The sequence below is a fragment of the Theropithecus gelada genome, chromosome 2, assembly GCF_003255815.1.
Source record: "Theropithecus gelada isolate Dixy chromosome 2, Tgel_1.0, whole genome shotgun sequence".
NCBI lineage: Eukaryota > Metazoa > Chordata > Mammalia > Primates > Cercopithecidae > Theropithecus > Theropithecus gelada.
Genome location: NC_037669.1, coordinates 77,925,959 through 77,944,189, shown reverse-complemented (window position 1 = coordinate 77,944,189; position 18,231 = coordinate 77,925,959). Strand labels below are relative to the sequence as shown.

At 45.8% G+C, this 18,231-nt stretch overlaps 1 protein-coding gene across 2 annotated transcripts in view; it reads left to right on the top strand.

Annotated features, from left to right (window-relative positions):
- Positions 1 to 18,231, top strand: part of PTPRG (protein tyrosine phosphatase, receptor type G) — a 757,314-nt gene that overhangs the window by 639,907 nt on the left and 99,176 nt on the right. For both annotated transcript variants that reach the window (XM_025375409.1, XM_025375408.1), the window contains exons 9-10: positions 11,134 to 11,318; positions 14,422 to 14,530. In XM_025375409.1, coding sequence (XP_025231194.1) covers positions 11,134 to 11,318; positions 14,422 to 14,530 — 294 coding nt within the window. The remainder of the gene's footprint in view (positions 1 to 11,133; positions 11,319 to 14,421; positions 14,531 to 18,231) is intronic.

Here is an 18,231-nt window from a genome sequence, read left to right as displayed (position 1 = left end):
ACATGAGGCTGTGAGACATTGGTGTGCCTCTCGTTGGAGCCATAGGAGGTATCTAGCTGGGAGACAGACTATTTATCTTCCCCATTCATCCCACTCATTATTCCTCAAACAAACACGGGTTGGTTGAAGCTGTTTTTCCTCAGGTATCTGTCCAGGAATATGGACAGAATCCTTGCTTTCCTAGGGCATAAGAAACAGTCTCATCTCCCTGCCCCTGAAGCCTGAAAATCAAAGAACAACTGTTAAGACCCAGAAGCGGGAGCCCCACATGGTGTCCTCTTGAGTCAGGCTTTTCTTATTCCTTCTCAGCACAGCCAGTGGTCGTTACGGTTGCTGGCTTCACTCCTGGGCAGCTCTCTTGACTGGTTTTGCGATTCCTAAGCACTGGCTTGGACCGAAATGAGTATCTTGGCTGTCACATTTCAAATCTCTGCCTGTGCTGAGAAGGCACTGCCTATATGTCTGAGACTAAATGCTGTCAGGTATCATCAAGTGCACAGAGCTATGCAATTCTTTGCTTCCAGGCTGGCACCAGGAAAGGCTTGCCAGAAGAGAAGAGCCTTCTCGGTGAGGAGTGTGCTGACTGTTTAAAACTTGGTTTTCAGCCACCAGCTGCAAAGCCCAAGCTCTTCAGAGCGTATGGACCCATTTGCCAGGGGCAGCCAAGAGACTCAGGTGGCTCAGTCCCTGCCATGTGCTGAATCGATGATTCCACTTGGGCCCACTCTCGGGCAGTGCCTGCCCATAGCCTGGTCTCTCCATGCAACTGACAGGCTCCCTGGTTCCTTCTTGGGTCCCTTTGACCAAGTCTTGGCCTGAGGGCAGTACCCAGGTGTGGGAGACCCTGAAACCATACCAGATAGGGCCATCCTTACCAAATGACCAGTTGGTTCAGATACCACATCTGGGGATTGAAATGAGGTTGGAATCCAAACATTGGAGTTCATCCTACCACTCCACCCACACTCAGCCAGAACAGAGAGCAAGTAAGAGTAGCAAGTGGCCAGGAAGTAGCGGAGATCCAGAGTTAACAGGTGAATGCCGTGCATGAGCCAGGACACTACTTTTAAGCATAGTAGGTACCAAGTCGAGCAGATTACCTGTTTCCAAGAGAAATTATTTTAAGGCTCAGATGGAAAACAAATGAGGGCATCTTAACCATTTGCATAATAATCTAGAATCAATTATTTCCATAAAATCCCAGCTAACGCCATCTGTATGGGTCACTGGTTGATTTCCTGACATGGCTGTTGGAATCACTAATAAGAACGGCTCATAGGATCTTAGATCTTGGATGGTGTTTGGATACCAGTCTTGCGTTGCTAAGGGCACTTTTAGAGCTCTATTTTAGGTGACCCAGCCATTTCTTCATAGTAAAGTGGACTACAACATTATCTCAGCAGTGGGAAACAGGAGAAAAACATCGTTATAAAGGAAGGACACTGGGCATTTACCATCCTAGCTCCGCAGCCGGGTCTGTGGTTCAGACCCTCAGTTGGAGCCCTTCACTAGGGCTAGGGCAAGACATGGGGAGAAGGTGGAAGGTCAGAAGCACCATGTGGGAAGGATGCTGTGCTCAGTTAAAATGGGATAAGTCCACTTTGCTCTCTTAGTAGGAAATCACAGCATCATGAAGTTGAAAGGGAGGGAAGGACCCCAGGGTACATGGAATCCAGCCTTCCACCCAGTGTCCAAGATGCACGCAGCTGTTATCAAGTGAGGCTGGGAAGATGCATCATCCTGAACTTTGTCACCTCCCTTAGCGCTGAGCTGAACAATGCTTTTCCTGCACAGGACATGGACACCTCCCTTGGCCTTTAGCTCTCAGAGGAAGAGGGATATCATGTAGAAAAAAGAATCCAAGGAGGTACGAGAGGTCAGTGAGAACATAATGTAGGAAGTCGAAACCAATGCTTAAACTGGAGAATTGAATTTCTGCCTCTGCTTTCCCAGATACTGCCTGTTTCTGTTTTCTGAGCATGTAGCTCTGTTACATGCACAGCAGAGACAGCCAACAGGATAAGAACAAGTTTTCAAATTTGCTTTCTTCCATGGTAATTGCAACACAGAGCATCTAATACTCATTTGTTTGCTGAGACACTGAATTGTAATTCAGGACTTGTTCATGGAAAGGGAGATGTCATTGTATTATAGTGTAGAAGAAAAGTCCACAGGTAACAGGTGGCATCAGTGGAGACACCATGGATTTAGAACTGGAAAGCAGTTGTCCTAGCACTTAGGAGAATCTGGGGACAACTCTGCACCAGGGTCCCACATCAGAAGAAGGTGGCGGGCTAGCCAGCAAATTCTGACCTTGGCAGCCAGATCCACCCCGGGATGAACCCCAGCTCCAGTGCTTCCTAGCTTTGAGACCTAGTCTTGGGCCACTATCCTCCTCATTCCCTGCTCACCAGCCACACTAGTTTCCTTCCCAGTTTTCTCATCACAGGGCCTTTGTACACACTGGTTTTTTTCTCTCTGACATACCCAAGCCTCCTTTTTTCCTCTTTCCTCTATAAACACCTACTCATTGTTCAGATTTCAGTTCAAACTATGCTCAGTAAGTTCTCTAAGCAACTCCCCAGGTTTCGGTCAGGGTTCCTTATTAAACCTTTATACAGAACTACTATAACGTTTTCCTTAAAAAGCATGTAATTATATATTCCTTAGTGCTGGATGGGTTTAACCACTTTGGTGCCATGGACTCCTTTAGCTTATCTTCTCATATTGATGGTTTTAGATGCTTAAAATATAATAGATTACAGAGGAAGCCAATTATCCTCAGATATTTTCGAAGTATCTTTAAAATTGTACTAATTTATCTGCTTCTTGATGAGGGCATTAAATTATAAGATCCAGCCACAGATCTAAAAATCATTATGATGTTGAAATAATGATGAACATGAAGGAAATTTTGAAATACAACTGAGTCCTGAACACCGTGGAGATTGGGGTGTCCCCACAATCAAATATCCAGTATAAATTTCAACTCTCCGAAAAGTTAATACTAAAGCCTTACCAGTAACATACACAGTCGAGTAACACATATTTTGTATGTAATATGTATTATATGCTATATTCTTACAATAAAGTAGGCTAGAGGAAAGAAAATGTTATTAAGAATATTATAAGGAAGAGAAAATGTGTTTACTGTTCATTAAGTGGGAGTGGATCATCACAAAGGTCTTCATCCTTGTCATCTTCATGTTGAGTAGACTGAGGAGGAGAAAGAAGAGGAGGAGTTGGTTGCCCTGTCTCAGGGGTGGAAATTCACTTATAAATTGACCCATGTGGTTCAAACCTGTGTTGTTCAAGGGTCACCTGTATTGGTAATCACTGTAATCTGACAGGAATAGCTTTGTGATTTCTTTTGGTGATTATCACACAAGTCTTGTAACACTACTGTAGTTTGTTGCCAACATTTAAAATGTAAGGAAATGCTACATTTTAGTTAGAGATTAGTGAAAATAAAAGTGGACTTTTTTGCTACCTAAGTTCACAGACTTCGGTGAATTCTATCCAGATCTCCTAAGGACACTCAAGTTAAAACGGGAAGGAAGTTTTTTACCTGTTGGGACAGCTTTCCCCTTTTAAGCTCTTGGAGTAATGCTCCTGACATCTTTATTAGCATCTTGAAGATAGGAAAACAGTTATGGGACGGGTATGGGGCAAGTACATACATGACTGCTCCATGGAGTCCCCTGCCAACTCTGGTTCAGATTCAGGCAAATTGGGTTTCAGTTGTCCATTCTCTTCTCAGTCTGGTTCCTTGGCCCAGCCCAGTAACTTGGTGTCTCTGAAGCCCGCTCATCTTTCATGGGGAGAATGGAGCCCAGCTCTTGGATTCAGTTACGCATTGTGTGCGGGGGATGATCCCAGATGAATGCACAGAGCCAGGCCCAGGGCATGGGCGTGGCGCCGCAGCTCTAGCTAGAAACGATGCAGACGGAAATGCACATTACACTGGAGCTGGGGTCCTGCTTTGACTCCGTCGTTCCCAGTTCCTTCCTCCATGTGGTTTGCCCGTCTTGAGCTCTTGGGCAGGGATGGGGGAGGCAACACCCCAGGCACCAAGATTCCAGGTTTGACGTCCTATGAGGGCTGCCGAGGAGGATTCTGTGTTTACCTAGACCTCTTTGATACAGCCCTTCAAAAACAGAATCACTCCCTGGGGCCATTTCTCTGGAAATTTCCCCTAAAGGATTCCATATTTGAAGGTGGTAAAGAAATGACAGGCATTGAAGCAGTCTAAGGCAAGGCTTGGGCTCTGTTCCTCCTGACTGGTTCCCTCCTGCTTTTAAGAGGAGACACCTCCTGATCTTTCTCCCCGCCAGGGCCAGGCAGTCCCCGAGGAAGAGGCATCTCCCCCACGGTCCTCTGCTGGCTTAAGCCAAGCTGTTCCCTCTGACACCGCCTCTGTGTGGCATATGATGTCGCAACACCTCCCACTCAGGAAGCGGCAGTTTCGTCTGTGTTAACAGGCACTGTGAAATAGTGAATCTGCACCGAATTGCTTTGTTTGAGTAGTGCTGTCTCTTTGACTCCTGATCAATATTTGGCTAGTTGCCTCAGGTGTGAAACTCCGAGGGGGCAGGTGCTGGGAGAAGGCCCCTGGAGGAACCTTTAACTCCAGATAGTTTAAGGCACTTGGAAATGACGCTGACTTTCAGACAGAGCATATCACATTAGGTTATCTAAAGGCCCAAATGAAGAGGATGGAGTGGGGGAGGAGAGCCTACTATTTACTTGTGGAACCACTGAGAAAATATCCTTGATATTGATTTAGAATCAGAGGACCTTGGGTGCTCTGCTAGAAGCCTCTTGATTACTAAACGAAGCCTGGGATCATAATTAAAGGTGGTTCAGAGTGAAGGCAGAAATTCTCAGAGCTGGTGACGAGCAGCACCTAGATGCCTGTGAGAAACAATCAGACCCCAGTGGGAACATAATCAGACCCCTGAGAGGGGAAAGGCTGGTGTCAGGAGGCCTCACAGGAGATATTTGTTTAGAAATCCGGGTGTGGCACCTCCCGCATGAAAGGCTTCAATTTGGTACAAAAGGACATATCAAGAGGCTTCAATTTGGTACAAAAGGACATATCAAGAGGTCTGTCAGACTCCCTTTGTTAGGTGCAGTTCACAAGGACCATTGAGAAGAGATAGAAAAGTACAAGTATTGGGCATCTGTGGTGTGCCCTCGAGAGTGCTCCTGGTGTTCGTTTCAGACCAGTAGAAAACTCACCTCGCCTTGCGGGCCAGAGAGCTGCCGGGGAAGCGGGCTGGGCAGAGGCAATGGGGAGTGTTGGGGACTATGGCAAAAAAAAATTGAGTACACACCCCCATCTAAAGGAAATTATTGCTTTCCTGCTCTGGCTCACCACTGCCATGTATGGATGCAGGCCTAATTTTAAAGCCCATATTTATATGTAAAATATACCATTTTTTTTAACACTGTGTGGGACATGCAGTGTGTCCGTATACTCACCATTAGGCCTGAGGCCCACGACTTTGGGTTTACCCACAGCGTTCCCTCGTAATCCTCACCGCAACCTTGTGAGGAAGAGAATTGCTAGACCCTAGTCACCCATTTTACAGATGAGGGCACAGGATTTGTACGGGTCTGGCTGCAAAGCCCACACTTTCTATTATACCAGCTCTTCCAGACTGATCTATAAAATTCTCTTTTGCTGTGTGTGCCTGTTTCCTATTTGGACTTTGGAGGGAGGTGTTGTTTGAAAGAAGGGTTTCCATCACTTAAAGAGCACGCAGAACTTTGGAAGCACAAGGCACAGTGGTGCCCGCCTGCTCGCTTGCCTGAGTTCTTTGACGGGTGTCTGGTTCTATTGTTGCTCCAGCCGCCAAGCATCAGTGGTTTTTGTTCCCTCTGTAGACTGAATGCTTTTCTTATTAGCAGAAGGCATGAGTTAAAGACCAGAGGCAAGATCCTCAACAAATTTGAGACTTCTGGCAGTGACCTCAGGAATGAATTGTGTGGCACTGATTTTGTACATGGAATCCTCTTCACTGGAGGACACTCAAAACAGCGTCCCTCATTCCGTCAGAGAAATGCGAGCCCCTGCCAAGGGTACCAATGATAAGGAGCTTGGTCCCTGCCCGGGAGATGCTTGCAGCTCAGTCAGAGGGACACAGAGGCGGGCAGGTGATGAGGGCATAGGGTGATGGGCACCGTGAGGAGGGAAGCAGTGAGAGTACAGGAGGACACGGGTGGCCCATCGGCCTCAGAGGGGAAGCAGGGTGTTGAAGCTGGAATTTTTTCTTTTCCCTTTTTAAATTTTTTTTGAGATAGGGTCTTACTCGGTCACCCAGGCTGGAAGCACAGTGGCATGATCAAAGCTCACGGCAACCTCCGCTTCCTGGGTTAAGGTGATCTTCCAACCTTAGCCTCCTGAGTAGCTGGGACTATAGGTGTGCGCCACCAGACCTGGCTAATTTTTCTACTTTTTGTAGAGCCGGGGTTTCGCCATATTATCCAGGTTGCTCTCGAACTCCTGGCCTCAAGCGATGCACCCACCGTGGCCTCCCAAAATGTTAGGATTACAGGAGTGAGCCACCACGCCCAGCCTTGAAGCCGGATCTTTAAGGGGACTGGGGTGGGGGCTGGCCAGAGATGAGTCCATGAGGAGGAAGATGGCAAGCCATGAGGTTGACGATGTGGAAGGGGATCATGTCACACAGGACCTAAGGACCAGGGGAAAGACTAAGGATGTTATTCCATGTACAACCAACTTTTTGTTCATTCAGCAAATATTGATTGAGAGCCCTCTACATGCCAGGCACTGTCTTAGACGCAAGGTAATTAACCAGACAAGACAGAAAAGGTGCCAGCCTTGTGGAACTTCCATCTAGTGGGGGAGATAGGTAATTACAGATCGTCGATGAAGTCAATAATACAACTCCACGTACTAGTAAGTGCTGGGAAGAATCTAAGCTCTGTGAAGGAGCAGGCCTGTCAGCCTGTACTGAGGGACAGAATTCAGTGCCAAGAATACAGTGCAGCTGATAATTGTGTTTCAAAAAAGGGCTTGGCCTCTCCTTACTGTCTCAGTCCAGGATCAGCACTGATCCACAGGCCTAAACTTACTCCCCACCACCTTTTGTGTAGCCATGAGCTAAGAATGGTTTCTATATTTTTAAACAGTTGGAAAAAAATCAAAAGAATATTTTGCAACACAAAAAAATTCTATGAAGTTGAACTTGTGTCCATAGATAAAGTTTTGTTGGAGCACAGCCACACTCATTCATGTTTACATATTACCTGTGCTGCTTTGTGCTTCAAAGGCAGAATCAGTAATGGCTACGAGAGACCATGTGGCCTGCAAAGCCGAAAATATTTACTCTCTGGCCCTTTACAGAAAAAAGTTTGCCATCCTCTATTCTAGGCCCTGCTAGTACTCTGCAAATGCCTCCTCCAAATTTGGCCCAGTATACCTAGAAAAAGCCACTACCCAGGATGGCGAGTAGAGAGCAGAAGAGACACCTCTCATCAGACTGCTGTTCCTATAGCTCCTCAGCCTGCAAAGCCCTGGCCTCATGCTCCTCCTCTGATGTGTGATCAGGGACAAGCATGGATCTTTGGAGGCCGTTAAGTTACAGAATTCCCTTCCTGGTGGATGATCCCGTTAGAGTGAGGCCAGATCTACCTCCTTTGAGAGTTTAACTCAGTATTTTTTTAATACATTGAGACAGTGAGATTCTGTACCATCATTCAAGACAATGACACTAAGCTCTGCTTATTGATGAGGAAATATATCCATGAGTTGTTGAGTAAAACACAACAACAAAAAATTCTAGGGCCAGGCATGGTGGCTCATGTCTGTAATTCGAGTACTTTGGGAGGCCAAAGGGAGAGGATCACTTGAGCCCAGAAGTTCAAGACCAGCATGGGCAACATAGTGAGACCCTGTCTCTATTTTAAAAATTTAAAATTAGCCAAGTGTGGTGGTACGAACCTGTAGTCCTAGCTACTTAGGAGGCTGAGGTGGGAGGATCACTTGAGCTCGTGAGGTTGAAGCTGCAGTGAGCCATGATCCAGCCACTGCACTCCAGCCTGGGTGACAGAGTGAGACACCACCTCAAAACCAAACATTCCATTCTAGTGCCATCCACATCCTATTCTGTTTCCATCAAATTGTGCGTATGTACTTTCACATGTATATAAAGCGATAACTGCATGTTGGAGTCCCAGAATGTTCACAGTCGTTTTCTTTGGGCACTGAGATTTGGGGTGAATTTTTTTCTTTTAACTTTCTTTTTACTTTTTTGTACTACTTGGGTTCCTTTTAAAAAAATATTAACATGAATCATCTTAATGCACACAGAAAAACCCATCTATTTTAATTTCAAAAAATAAGAAGAATGGTTGCATCTGTATGTGGGTGACAGAATTATTTATGGGGGTATGATGTAACTGCCAGAGAGGGATGCTTCCCTGTACAGCATTCATTGCTATTTGGAGCAGGGGAATGAATGGTTGCAGAATAAGGAAGATAAATAAGAACATGGTGGGAGGTGAGAAAAGATAGAGAAGTTAGGAAATCTGACATGGTCATCATTATGGGATATAGAAGTTTCCCAATATGTACATCTCGGTTCGTTATTAGTATTTGGAACACTGGGGGTGTAGCTATTTCCTGATCTTTCCCCCGCCTCCTCCATGTTCTGTCTTGAAAAACTATGAAGCCGCTTAGAAGCTGGAGTATTTAAAAACAGTAGGTTGGCGCCACCTAGTGCCCACGTTCTGTCACTCCGCCCTCACATCTCCGTGGAAGCCTCCCTTCAGATTCTTTGTTTGATGTCCCTGCTCTGGTGGCATTTGCGCAACAGACAGCCTGATGCCTCCCAGGGGTCCTGCGGGGCAGTGGGAATGCCTCACTAATTTATTCCCTCCCTCCTTCCTTCCTTCCTGTCTCTGTCGCACAAAGTGAACCTCACCTTTGGCAGTTGAAGAACAAAAGGTGGCCTCCCTGTCAAAACCAATCTACTTTTCTCCACCAGCCAGGTCCTCAAAGCTGGGCCGTGCGTCTCTGGCAGGAAAGCCATCCTGTTCCCCAGGGCTACCTTGGGATTGGGGCTCTTGGGTAGAAAATATGGGAATCTGGCTCCTGGTGGGCTACAGGGCATGTGTGTGGGTGGTTTTTGGAAGATGCCAGCGGGTCAGAACCAAGCTGCAGTCCCCTGGCCTGTCTCTGCCAGCACGCCCACCTACTTCTTACATGGTTCCTGCACCCAAACCAGAAGGTCCTCCTCACTGCCTCTCCCTCTCCCCTGCCCTCCTTACCCGGCACATCACCAGGCCTCTGCATTTTACCTCCTAACTGTAAGCTCTAGAACCGGCCATTCCTCCCTGGTCTTCCAGCAATTGGCCATTGCAGCCCCTCCCTCACAGGCCCCCTCCTCCACACTTGGCTTCTCTGGGGCCTTCTCCACTCAGCCGAAGCTCAGGGGATCTTTGTGAAGCATCCACCTGATTGTGTCATTCTGGGGCTCAGTTCTTTCCAGGGGCGTCCAAGGACTCGTGGGAGAAAGGCCAGAGCTCAAATCTGGCTCCGAGGCTTCTCCCTACAGCTGCACCTGTGCCCTGCCTGCCTGTCTTCTCTGTGCCTTGCTCCAGCCCCTCAGACCTTCGTGCCAGGTCCCTTTACAGCTCCCACCCCCTTCATCTCCATAAGCTCTCAGCTCTCAGTTACGTGAACCTTCCGCAAGGGCATCTTCCCTGGGTGCCAAAGCCTGAGCCACCTCTTCCTCTTCCTCCTCTCCCTCCATCTTTTCCTGGAGTGCAGTATTGGCTCTGCACGTGGGAGTTTTTGGTGAGCCTCCATCTCTTACAGTGCAGCTTCTCAGCTGAAGGTGATTGGCCCCCGCAAGCAACCTTTGGCGATACCTGGAGACATTTTTGGTTGTCACAAGTTGAGGACGGGGAGCAGGGCTACTGGCATCTAGCAGGTGGAGGCCAGGGATACTGCTACACAGGGTACAGGACAGCCATCACGAGCAAGGCATTGTCTGGCTCAAGAGGTCATGGGTGCTGAGGGTGAGAACGCCTGCCCTGGACCATCAGCTCCATCGAGGCAGAGAACACGGCCACAGGGGCTTGGACACCTCTGAGAAAGCACACGTTTCCAGCTGACTAGATCAGACCTGTTGAGCATTTGTATAACTCATTTAGACCTGTCAAGGTCTCAACACTTTCATAGGTTTGTCTGTAAACAGATTTGGATCCACCGTGTCCCTTAAACCTCTCAGCCCCAAGGAATAAGATGAATTAGCCTGACTTTTCCTTACACCCCACGTCAGGATAATTACACGGGGTTCTGCTGTTCCAGAGAAAGTCATCCTTGTGTTATGTGACTTTGCTTTAAAATTACTTAAAGTCTCATTATAAATTTATTTATTTACACTCGGACCTGTTTACAATAAGATTTTGTCTACAGTTTTAGTTAGCACACTCCACCAGTCCAACGGCCTGGCTTCTTCAAAACGGCCTTCATGAAAAAAAAGGCTGATGACCATGAGGCCGAAGGGGACACAGTGATTAAGGATCTTTTGGAGACAGCTGGGGAGATTTGAATATGGACTATATATGAGATAATAGTATTGAATTCATGTTTAGTTTCTTTGATATGAAACTGGTATTATGGTTACCTAGGAAAGTGTCCTCAATCTTGGGAGATGTAGGACAGAGTATCTAGGGTACAAGCATCAGAATGTTGCAGTGTTTACTGACCTAGCAGAAAAACAGCTCTGTGTGTGTGTGCGCATGTGCATCTGTGTCCCGTGCACGTGTGTGCGTGCATCTGTATTCCGTGCACGTGTGTGCGTGCATGTGTCCCGTGCACATGTGTGCGTGCATCTGTGTCCCGTGCATGTGTGTGTGTGCATCTGTATTCCGTGCACGTGTGTGTGTGCATCTGTGTCCCATGCATATGCGTGTGTGTGTGTGTACAATGTTCTCCCCCTCTTTCTACACACACAGTGTTAAGAGGACCCAGGAGAAGGGAGCATGGGTGCTTCCTGTATTACTCTTTCAACTTTTTGAGGCTGCAGTCCTTAGGGGCACGGATTGAATGGCACATTGTTCTGAAAGCTCCCTGAGCTGAGCCCTGTGTATCTTTAGTTTGCAGCTCTCCACCCATCCACATGAAGGTGCAGCCTCTGAACCAGACGGCACTGCAGGTGTCCTGGAGCCAGCCGGAGACCATCTACCACCCACCCATCATGAACTACATGATCTCCTACAGCTGGACCAAGAATGAGGACGAGAAGGAGAAGACGTTTACAAAGGACAGCGACAAAGACTTGGTATGAAGCCCCTGCTCTGATTCGGGGTACATGCTGCAGAGAGAGGCTCCTGCTGCATCTCTCTGCCAGGCACTGCACAGTGTGCCAGCTCTGTGTCATCTGTCCTTACACTGTCTGATGAACATGGGCACTGCCATTGCTGCGCTGCTCGAGAGTGCCAGGGAGGACAGCAGACGGAGCCTGCCTGGGTGCCATCCCGACCTCACACTTAACAGCTACGCAACCCGGAGAGCCGGTTCATTTCTTTAGATTGGGTCCTTTAGAACTTGACTGCTTTTCCTTTCATTGTTAACGAACAGCCTCAATTAGGCCCTTTTCATCTGATGGGATTATCATAAATACTAAATGAGCTATACAAGTATTCAACAGGTCCTATATAACTATCTCAATATTAGCTATTTTTTATTGCAATCATTCTCCTCTTCCTCTTCCCCTACTAAAGCTACTGCTGCTCACATCACCACCACCACTGTCCACAGTTGCTGCCCTTTGTCACAGTTGTTCTGCCTTACACATCTGCAATACCTGCCAAACCCCTGCAGCTGTGTAATATTTTCTCTCTTTTCTCAGATACTCAAATACTATACTATCCGACCTCACTTTGAGCTACACGTGCCAAATTCAACATCTCCTCTTAAAATTTACCTAAATGTTTAGTGTCCAACACACAAGGCCCTTCAGAACAGATGTTTGCAGAAGCCATCTCCTTCCCTATGAAAGCAAACTCTCCACAACTACTGTCTTTAAGTCTTTGCCTACAAACTCAGAGTGACGTATTTGGTTTGAAAGCCTTGTGTTTATTGTTAGTCAAAGGAAGGCTGTGGAATAACGAAACCCGTAATTGTACCTGCACATGAAAAATGCAATAGCACCAAGTGGGATTCCTAATGACTGTTATCACTTTTTTCCTCCCTATACAGAGTCCTCCGGGCCCATTCCATCAGTTATAGAATAATACTTTTCATAGTTCTTTAGATGAAGATTCTTTTACTTCATTTCCATTTATATTTTCAATTTCCCCACTAGACATTGTTATCTGGGTCACATTAGGGAATGATGAGCTTCGTGAAATCAGAGAGGAATCTATTGAAAGGCACCCAAGGTTATGATGTATTTTAACCTTTCTCTTGTCACAACTGGAAGTCCATAAGGGATTTTTCTCTTTCTGAAGTGAGGATGGCTTGCATTAATCAGCAGAAACCATCTAGGTGCTTATGCAGTTTCTTGTTCTAAGTGGAAAATAATTAAACATGCAAAGATGAATAGATACCGTCTTGGAGTGAATTCTAATAAATCCCTGCATAGATGGAGTGAAGATTTCGCTCTGAGCAGAAGATGGGGTCAGAGGTTTAGAGAATGAAACATAAATTAGTTTCAGAGAAAGAGAGAGATGTAGAGAAAAACATGCATTGACAGCAACTTCTTTCTTACAAGAATTTCTAGGGCTGGTTATTTTCTTTGGGGACACACAAAATTAATTTTTCTAATTCCTCAACGAGTGAAGAGTGCTGACTTAGTGGCAACAAATCTATTCTCTAACTCATGGTTATTGTGGCCCAGAAACCTGAAAGTAATGCATATCATTTGAGCAGCATTTTCTAGTGGGCATCCGCCTTCCACATCTTCACCACAAACCTGTAGGCAGGTGTTACTGCCTACCTTTTCCAAACGAGACAAATGAGGCGTAAAGTTAAATACCACGGCCCTAGCCTACCCCTCTCACTAGGAAGCTGCTTTCAAGGCAACATCAGCAGGTATGGCCACAATAACATGTTAATACCAGTTCAGAGGTTTTCAGTAGCTGCATCGGGAAAACCCACTCCCACTCGGTGGTTAAGCTCACAGAGCTGCTTCTATACTTGGCTCAGAATACATGCTTTGATGATAAGACAACTCATCTATTGGAAGAGTCTTTGAAAATCAGTTGCTTTTCTTGTTTGTTTCTTTAGGAGGTAAGTACTGTCTGCTTTTTGGGTAGTTTACATTTTCTCATTTTTAAAGGTTGTCAGAATGAAACTGTGAGGAAGAGGGACCTGGATTTGGCTGATGTTTGACCAGAGGTTGGCAAACTTTTTTTCTGGAAAGGGCCAGATTGTAAATACCTGAGGCTTTATAGGTCATGCAGTCTCTGGCATAACTACTCAATTCTGCCACTGTAGAGTGAAGGCAGCCATAGACCTACATAAACAAATGGCCATGGCTGTTTGCCAATAAAACTTTATTTATAAAAACAGACAGTGGGCCACAGCTTGCCAACACCCCTGTGTTAGCCAGGTGGCATTCTTTCTGTTGCTTGGTGTGTTCTACCTCTGAGCAAGGTTTGCTGGGCCTATGTTACATACTTCTCAGAAGAACCTCTGAGGTAGCTCTTCCTCTCCCCATTTTATAGAAATAGCAGAGGCTGAAAGAACTGGCTCAGAACCCCACAGCTTGCGAGTGGTATGAGGAGGCCATGTCCTCTGCCTTCTAGCCTGGTGTTCTTCCTTGCATCATGCCCTGTACTCTGCATAATACAAAGACAGTGAGGCCTTTAAACTGTAAAGAAATAGACATGGGTGGGCAGGGTGGCTCACGCCTGTAATCCCAGCACTTTGGGAGGCTGAGGCGGGCAGATGATCTGAGGTCAGGAGTTCGAGACCAGGCTGGCCAACATGGCAAAACACTGTCTCTACTAAAAATACAAAAATTAGCTGGGCTTGGTGGCGGGCTCCAATAATCCCAGCTACTCGGGAGGCTGAGGCAGGAGAATCATTTGAACCTGGGAGACGGAAGTTGCAGTGAGCTGAGATTTCACCATTGAACTCCAGCTTAGGTGACAGAGCAAGACTTCATCTCAAAAAAAAAAAAAAATAATAATAATAATAATAATGTTACTCTTTCCTGTGTCCTGCACATTTCAGTGTGGAAAACAGTTCCCAAGGAAGTTCATAAAAAGATTCCCAGGCAGGGTCCAAACAGTCTTTCCTTCCAAAGTGAGCCTTTGGTCAGCAGGGAAGCATCACGTCTGTCAGGCTTTGCCAGGGCACTCAGGTTTGGCTTTAGAATGCAAAGTGTGCCCTGGCCTTCAAAACTAACTCACTGCCTTTTCCTTCTTTACCTACAGAAAGCCACCATTAGCCATGTCTCATCCGATAGCCTTTACCTGTTCCGAGTCCAGGCCGTGTGTCGGAACGACATGCGCAGCGACTTCAGCCAGACGATGCTGTTTCAAGGTGAGGCTGGCTTCCCCTCCTGTGGCCAGGGGTGCTCCTGAGACTCCCTCCCGATGCTTTCTGCTTCTTCCTGCTCAGGTGCTGGGGAAGAATACAAGTCTGGCCAAAGAATCAGTGTAGGGTTTTAAAGTCTATGTGGGAAGCCCTAGTAATTTAGGTCTTTTAGGCTGGAGGTTTTATAGGCAGAAGAGGGGAGAAAAAACAAAGCACTTTTGATTGATTGTTTTATTGTTATTTTCCAACTGTGGGGAACCAAGTACTAGGGCCTTTCTCTCAGTCATTGTCCAGCACTGTGACAGATCACAAAATCACCTCCAAGTTGTACCGTCGAATATCTTCTTTGTCTTTCTAACGTGATTCAGTTAGCTGTTCTCTCAAAAACTGCAGCCCAAAACAGCTATGCCTCACCCTTCTGACTTGCAAGCCGCACAAACAAGCCCCTGCATGCAGGATCCTTGAGATTCCTGGATCTAGATAGATGGTCCTGATGATTTAGGGACTAACAGAAAGGTCCAGGGTCAGAACTAAAAGCAAGTGGGACATTTGCCTTCACTCAGTAGTTTAAGGGGCACCAAAAAATTGAGTGATCAAGAGACATAACATTTTAATGGGATGTTTTTTAAAAGAAAATTAGGCCAGGTGTGGTGGCTCACACCTGTTATCCCAGCACTTTGGGAGGCTGAGGTGGGTGGATCACGAGGTCAGGAGTTCGAGACCAGCCTAGCCAACATGGTGAAAACCCCATCTCTACTTAAAAAACAAAAATTAGCTGGACGTTGTGGTGGGCACCTATAATCCCAGCTACTCGGATGGCTGAGGCAGGAGAATCGCTTGAACCTGGAAGGCGGAGATTGCAGTGAGCCGAGATCGCTCTACTGTACTCCAGGCTGGGCAACAAGAGTGAAACTCCATCTCGAAAAAATGAAAATAAAATAAAATAAATACAAAAATAAAAATAAAAGCAAAATTAATGTAAAAATCTCATGAATAAAATATCTGAATTTTAAGTAGAGATAGATAGGATACACTATCTCCTACTTGCCCCAACCTAATCCCAGTCCTGGTTCCAGTATTATTTAGGCAGCTACAGGCTATAGCCATGGGCCGTAGTTTGCTGATTTGGTTTGATGACAGGCCTTAAGACCAGCATGGAAGGAGGGACCGGGGTGCTGGACTCTGCTCTGCCAGCCTGAGGTCCTCTTGAATCATGTCCTTGACTTCTCAGGTATCTGTCAAATAAGAAACCCATACCAGGTTAACCAGGCCAGTGGTGAACCCTTTTTGAGTTATGGATCTGATGAAGGTTTGGATATTTTCCCTACAAAGTGCCAGAATTTTGCATACAACTTTGGGGGCCCAGTAAGGCATGTGAGTTGTGGACCAACAGCAGCAGCAGCAGCAGCAGCAAGATCTCCTGGAAGCCTCATTTGAGAAGTGCACATTCATGGGCCCCTCCCAGACCAACTGCATCAGAGTCTTACCTGGGGCAGAGGCCATTTTCCAGGAATCTGAGCTTTCCCAAGTTAGCCCTGATGGCCCTAGGAACTGGCAGGCACTGTAAGGGGTTCTGGAGTAAGGACCTCTGGTCTGAGTCCTGGCTGCCTCTTAGAAGCTGCACAACTTTGAGAATGTTTCTTAACTGCTTGAACCTATAGTTTCCCAATCCAAAAAGTGGCAGTATCCGTAGTACCTACCCCACAGGGTCTTTGTAGAATGATGCGGGGTAATGCATGTTAACTCATTCACATAGTGCTAGTTACTGGCACCATGTATAAATCTGCCCCTTAGTATTAGTATATAAAAATAATAAATAATAAACCTAGGATTAGAAGCCCTCCAGCCTAGATTTCCTCCAAGGGTCCCTTCTGGCTTGAACATTTTCCATTTAGTATTTAAATATTCTTTGCTAATGTTCACATTGATCTCATCCTTCCATTTAAACTAATGGAAATGAGCATAGCTGCATTTATTTCATAAATCATGCTCCCTGTGTCCACCTTTACCATGAACATATTGGTCTCTTTCCCTGTGTTGAGGAAGGACTGCAGGCCACGGCCAGGTCTGTGCTGGCCTAGGGGAGAAAGAAGGAAGCCAGACTGGGAGCTTGCTGAGGCCGGGGCCCTGGAACTTCGGACACATAAATCATGATTAGGCCTGCCCTGTGCTCCTTCCAAGAGCCTAGAATCTGCAGAACTGCCTTACCTGATTAATAGGCCCCAGAGCTCCCTGGCTTCTGCATGGACTTTGAAAAATTAAATGTTTATAATATAATGTAATTCAAAAAGGCCCTGTCAGCTAGTAAGTTCAAAGCATGGAATAGTTTAAATGTCTGATCACAATGACTTGCTGAAAATGGCCAGTGTCTCCTTGTCTGCAGTCTTTCTTTGCTCAGAGGTGGACATGAGTTTACTCATTACATATATTTGCGTTTATCCCTCTATGTTGATAAGGGGGCAAGTTTTAAAATGGAAAGAATAAAGATACCTCCTTTTTCAGAATAATTAGGTTTCTCAATAATAAATTTAATCTGGCTTAGGAGCATTAGGAAGCCACATGGAATATTTACCATATTATGGTAAATATAACACTATTTAGGTTATATGTAACATTACAATAAATATGTTTACCTTACTGTGGAAGATATAGCAATAATAATAGCAAGCAATATTTGTAGAATGGTTCACAGCGACAGAACATTTTTACGTAAGTTATTTCATCTGAACCTCACTTTATGGCAGCTGGTGCAGTAGGGGTTATTTTACAAACAGGGAAATGATGGCTTGGGTACAGGTGACTTCAGAAAATCTCTGCTGCTAAGCTGAGTTGGGTTTTCTTATCGCAAAGCCCAATCACTAACACACAGCAGTGGCCTACCCCAAAGAGTAAAAATTACCAAACACCCACAGTCTTCAACAAAATGATGAAAATATTGATTAGATAGTCAAAGACTTTTTGCAGTTCTCAACAGTCATGGAAAATGGGGATTTAGAAGCTGCTTCTTTGAGCCACAGACCCATCTGTGGCAAAGCCCATGGATTCTCTCTCAGAATGGTTTTAGATAAATAAGTGCAATACATAGGAAAGGAACTAATTATATTCAATACAGTTGCCAAAATATTTTAAACACATTCGGGATATAATAATATGTGTGCTTTTTAAAATTAAGGTATTAAATGACAAGTGGTTGGTCTGTTAGCTCCAGTGATTTCTGAGTAGTGATGAACATCAATGATATTCCAAAATAGCTACAAAAACTCTAAGGTAGTATGAAAATATCTGAGATTTCAGTCAGAGACAAAGCTGCAGGTCCTGTGAATGCAGTTGATATTGGCTGCCTACATGCATAGTGGAAAAAAGGGCACCATTAGCAGTGAGAGCTTAGAAAAATCCCATTAGGCCCATGGACCCTAGGTTAAACTAAACTCCTGATATGAAAGGTCCTGTAGAAGCTTCTAGTCACCAGGGCTGTCACTGACCCCAGTGGATATTGACCCCAGTGGAGATTGTTCAAGGCCAGTGGAAAGCCACATGCTGATGGAGTGGCTGTTCAGTTTGTTGGCCTTAAGTAGAGCCCCTTTAAAAGGGCAGGTAAAGTGGTTCCTCCTGGGAACCTTTTTTCCTGTCTCAACTAGGGGAGGCATGCACGCCTGTCTGAAGCATACAGTATTGATCTTTGAGCAGCTCAGTGATCATGGAAGGCT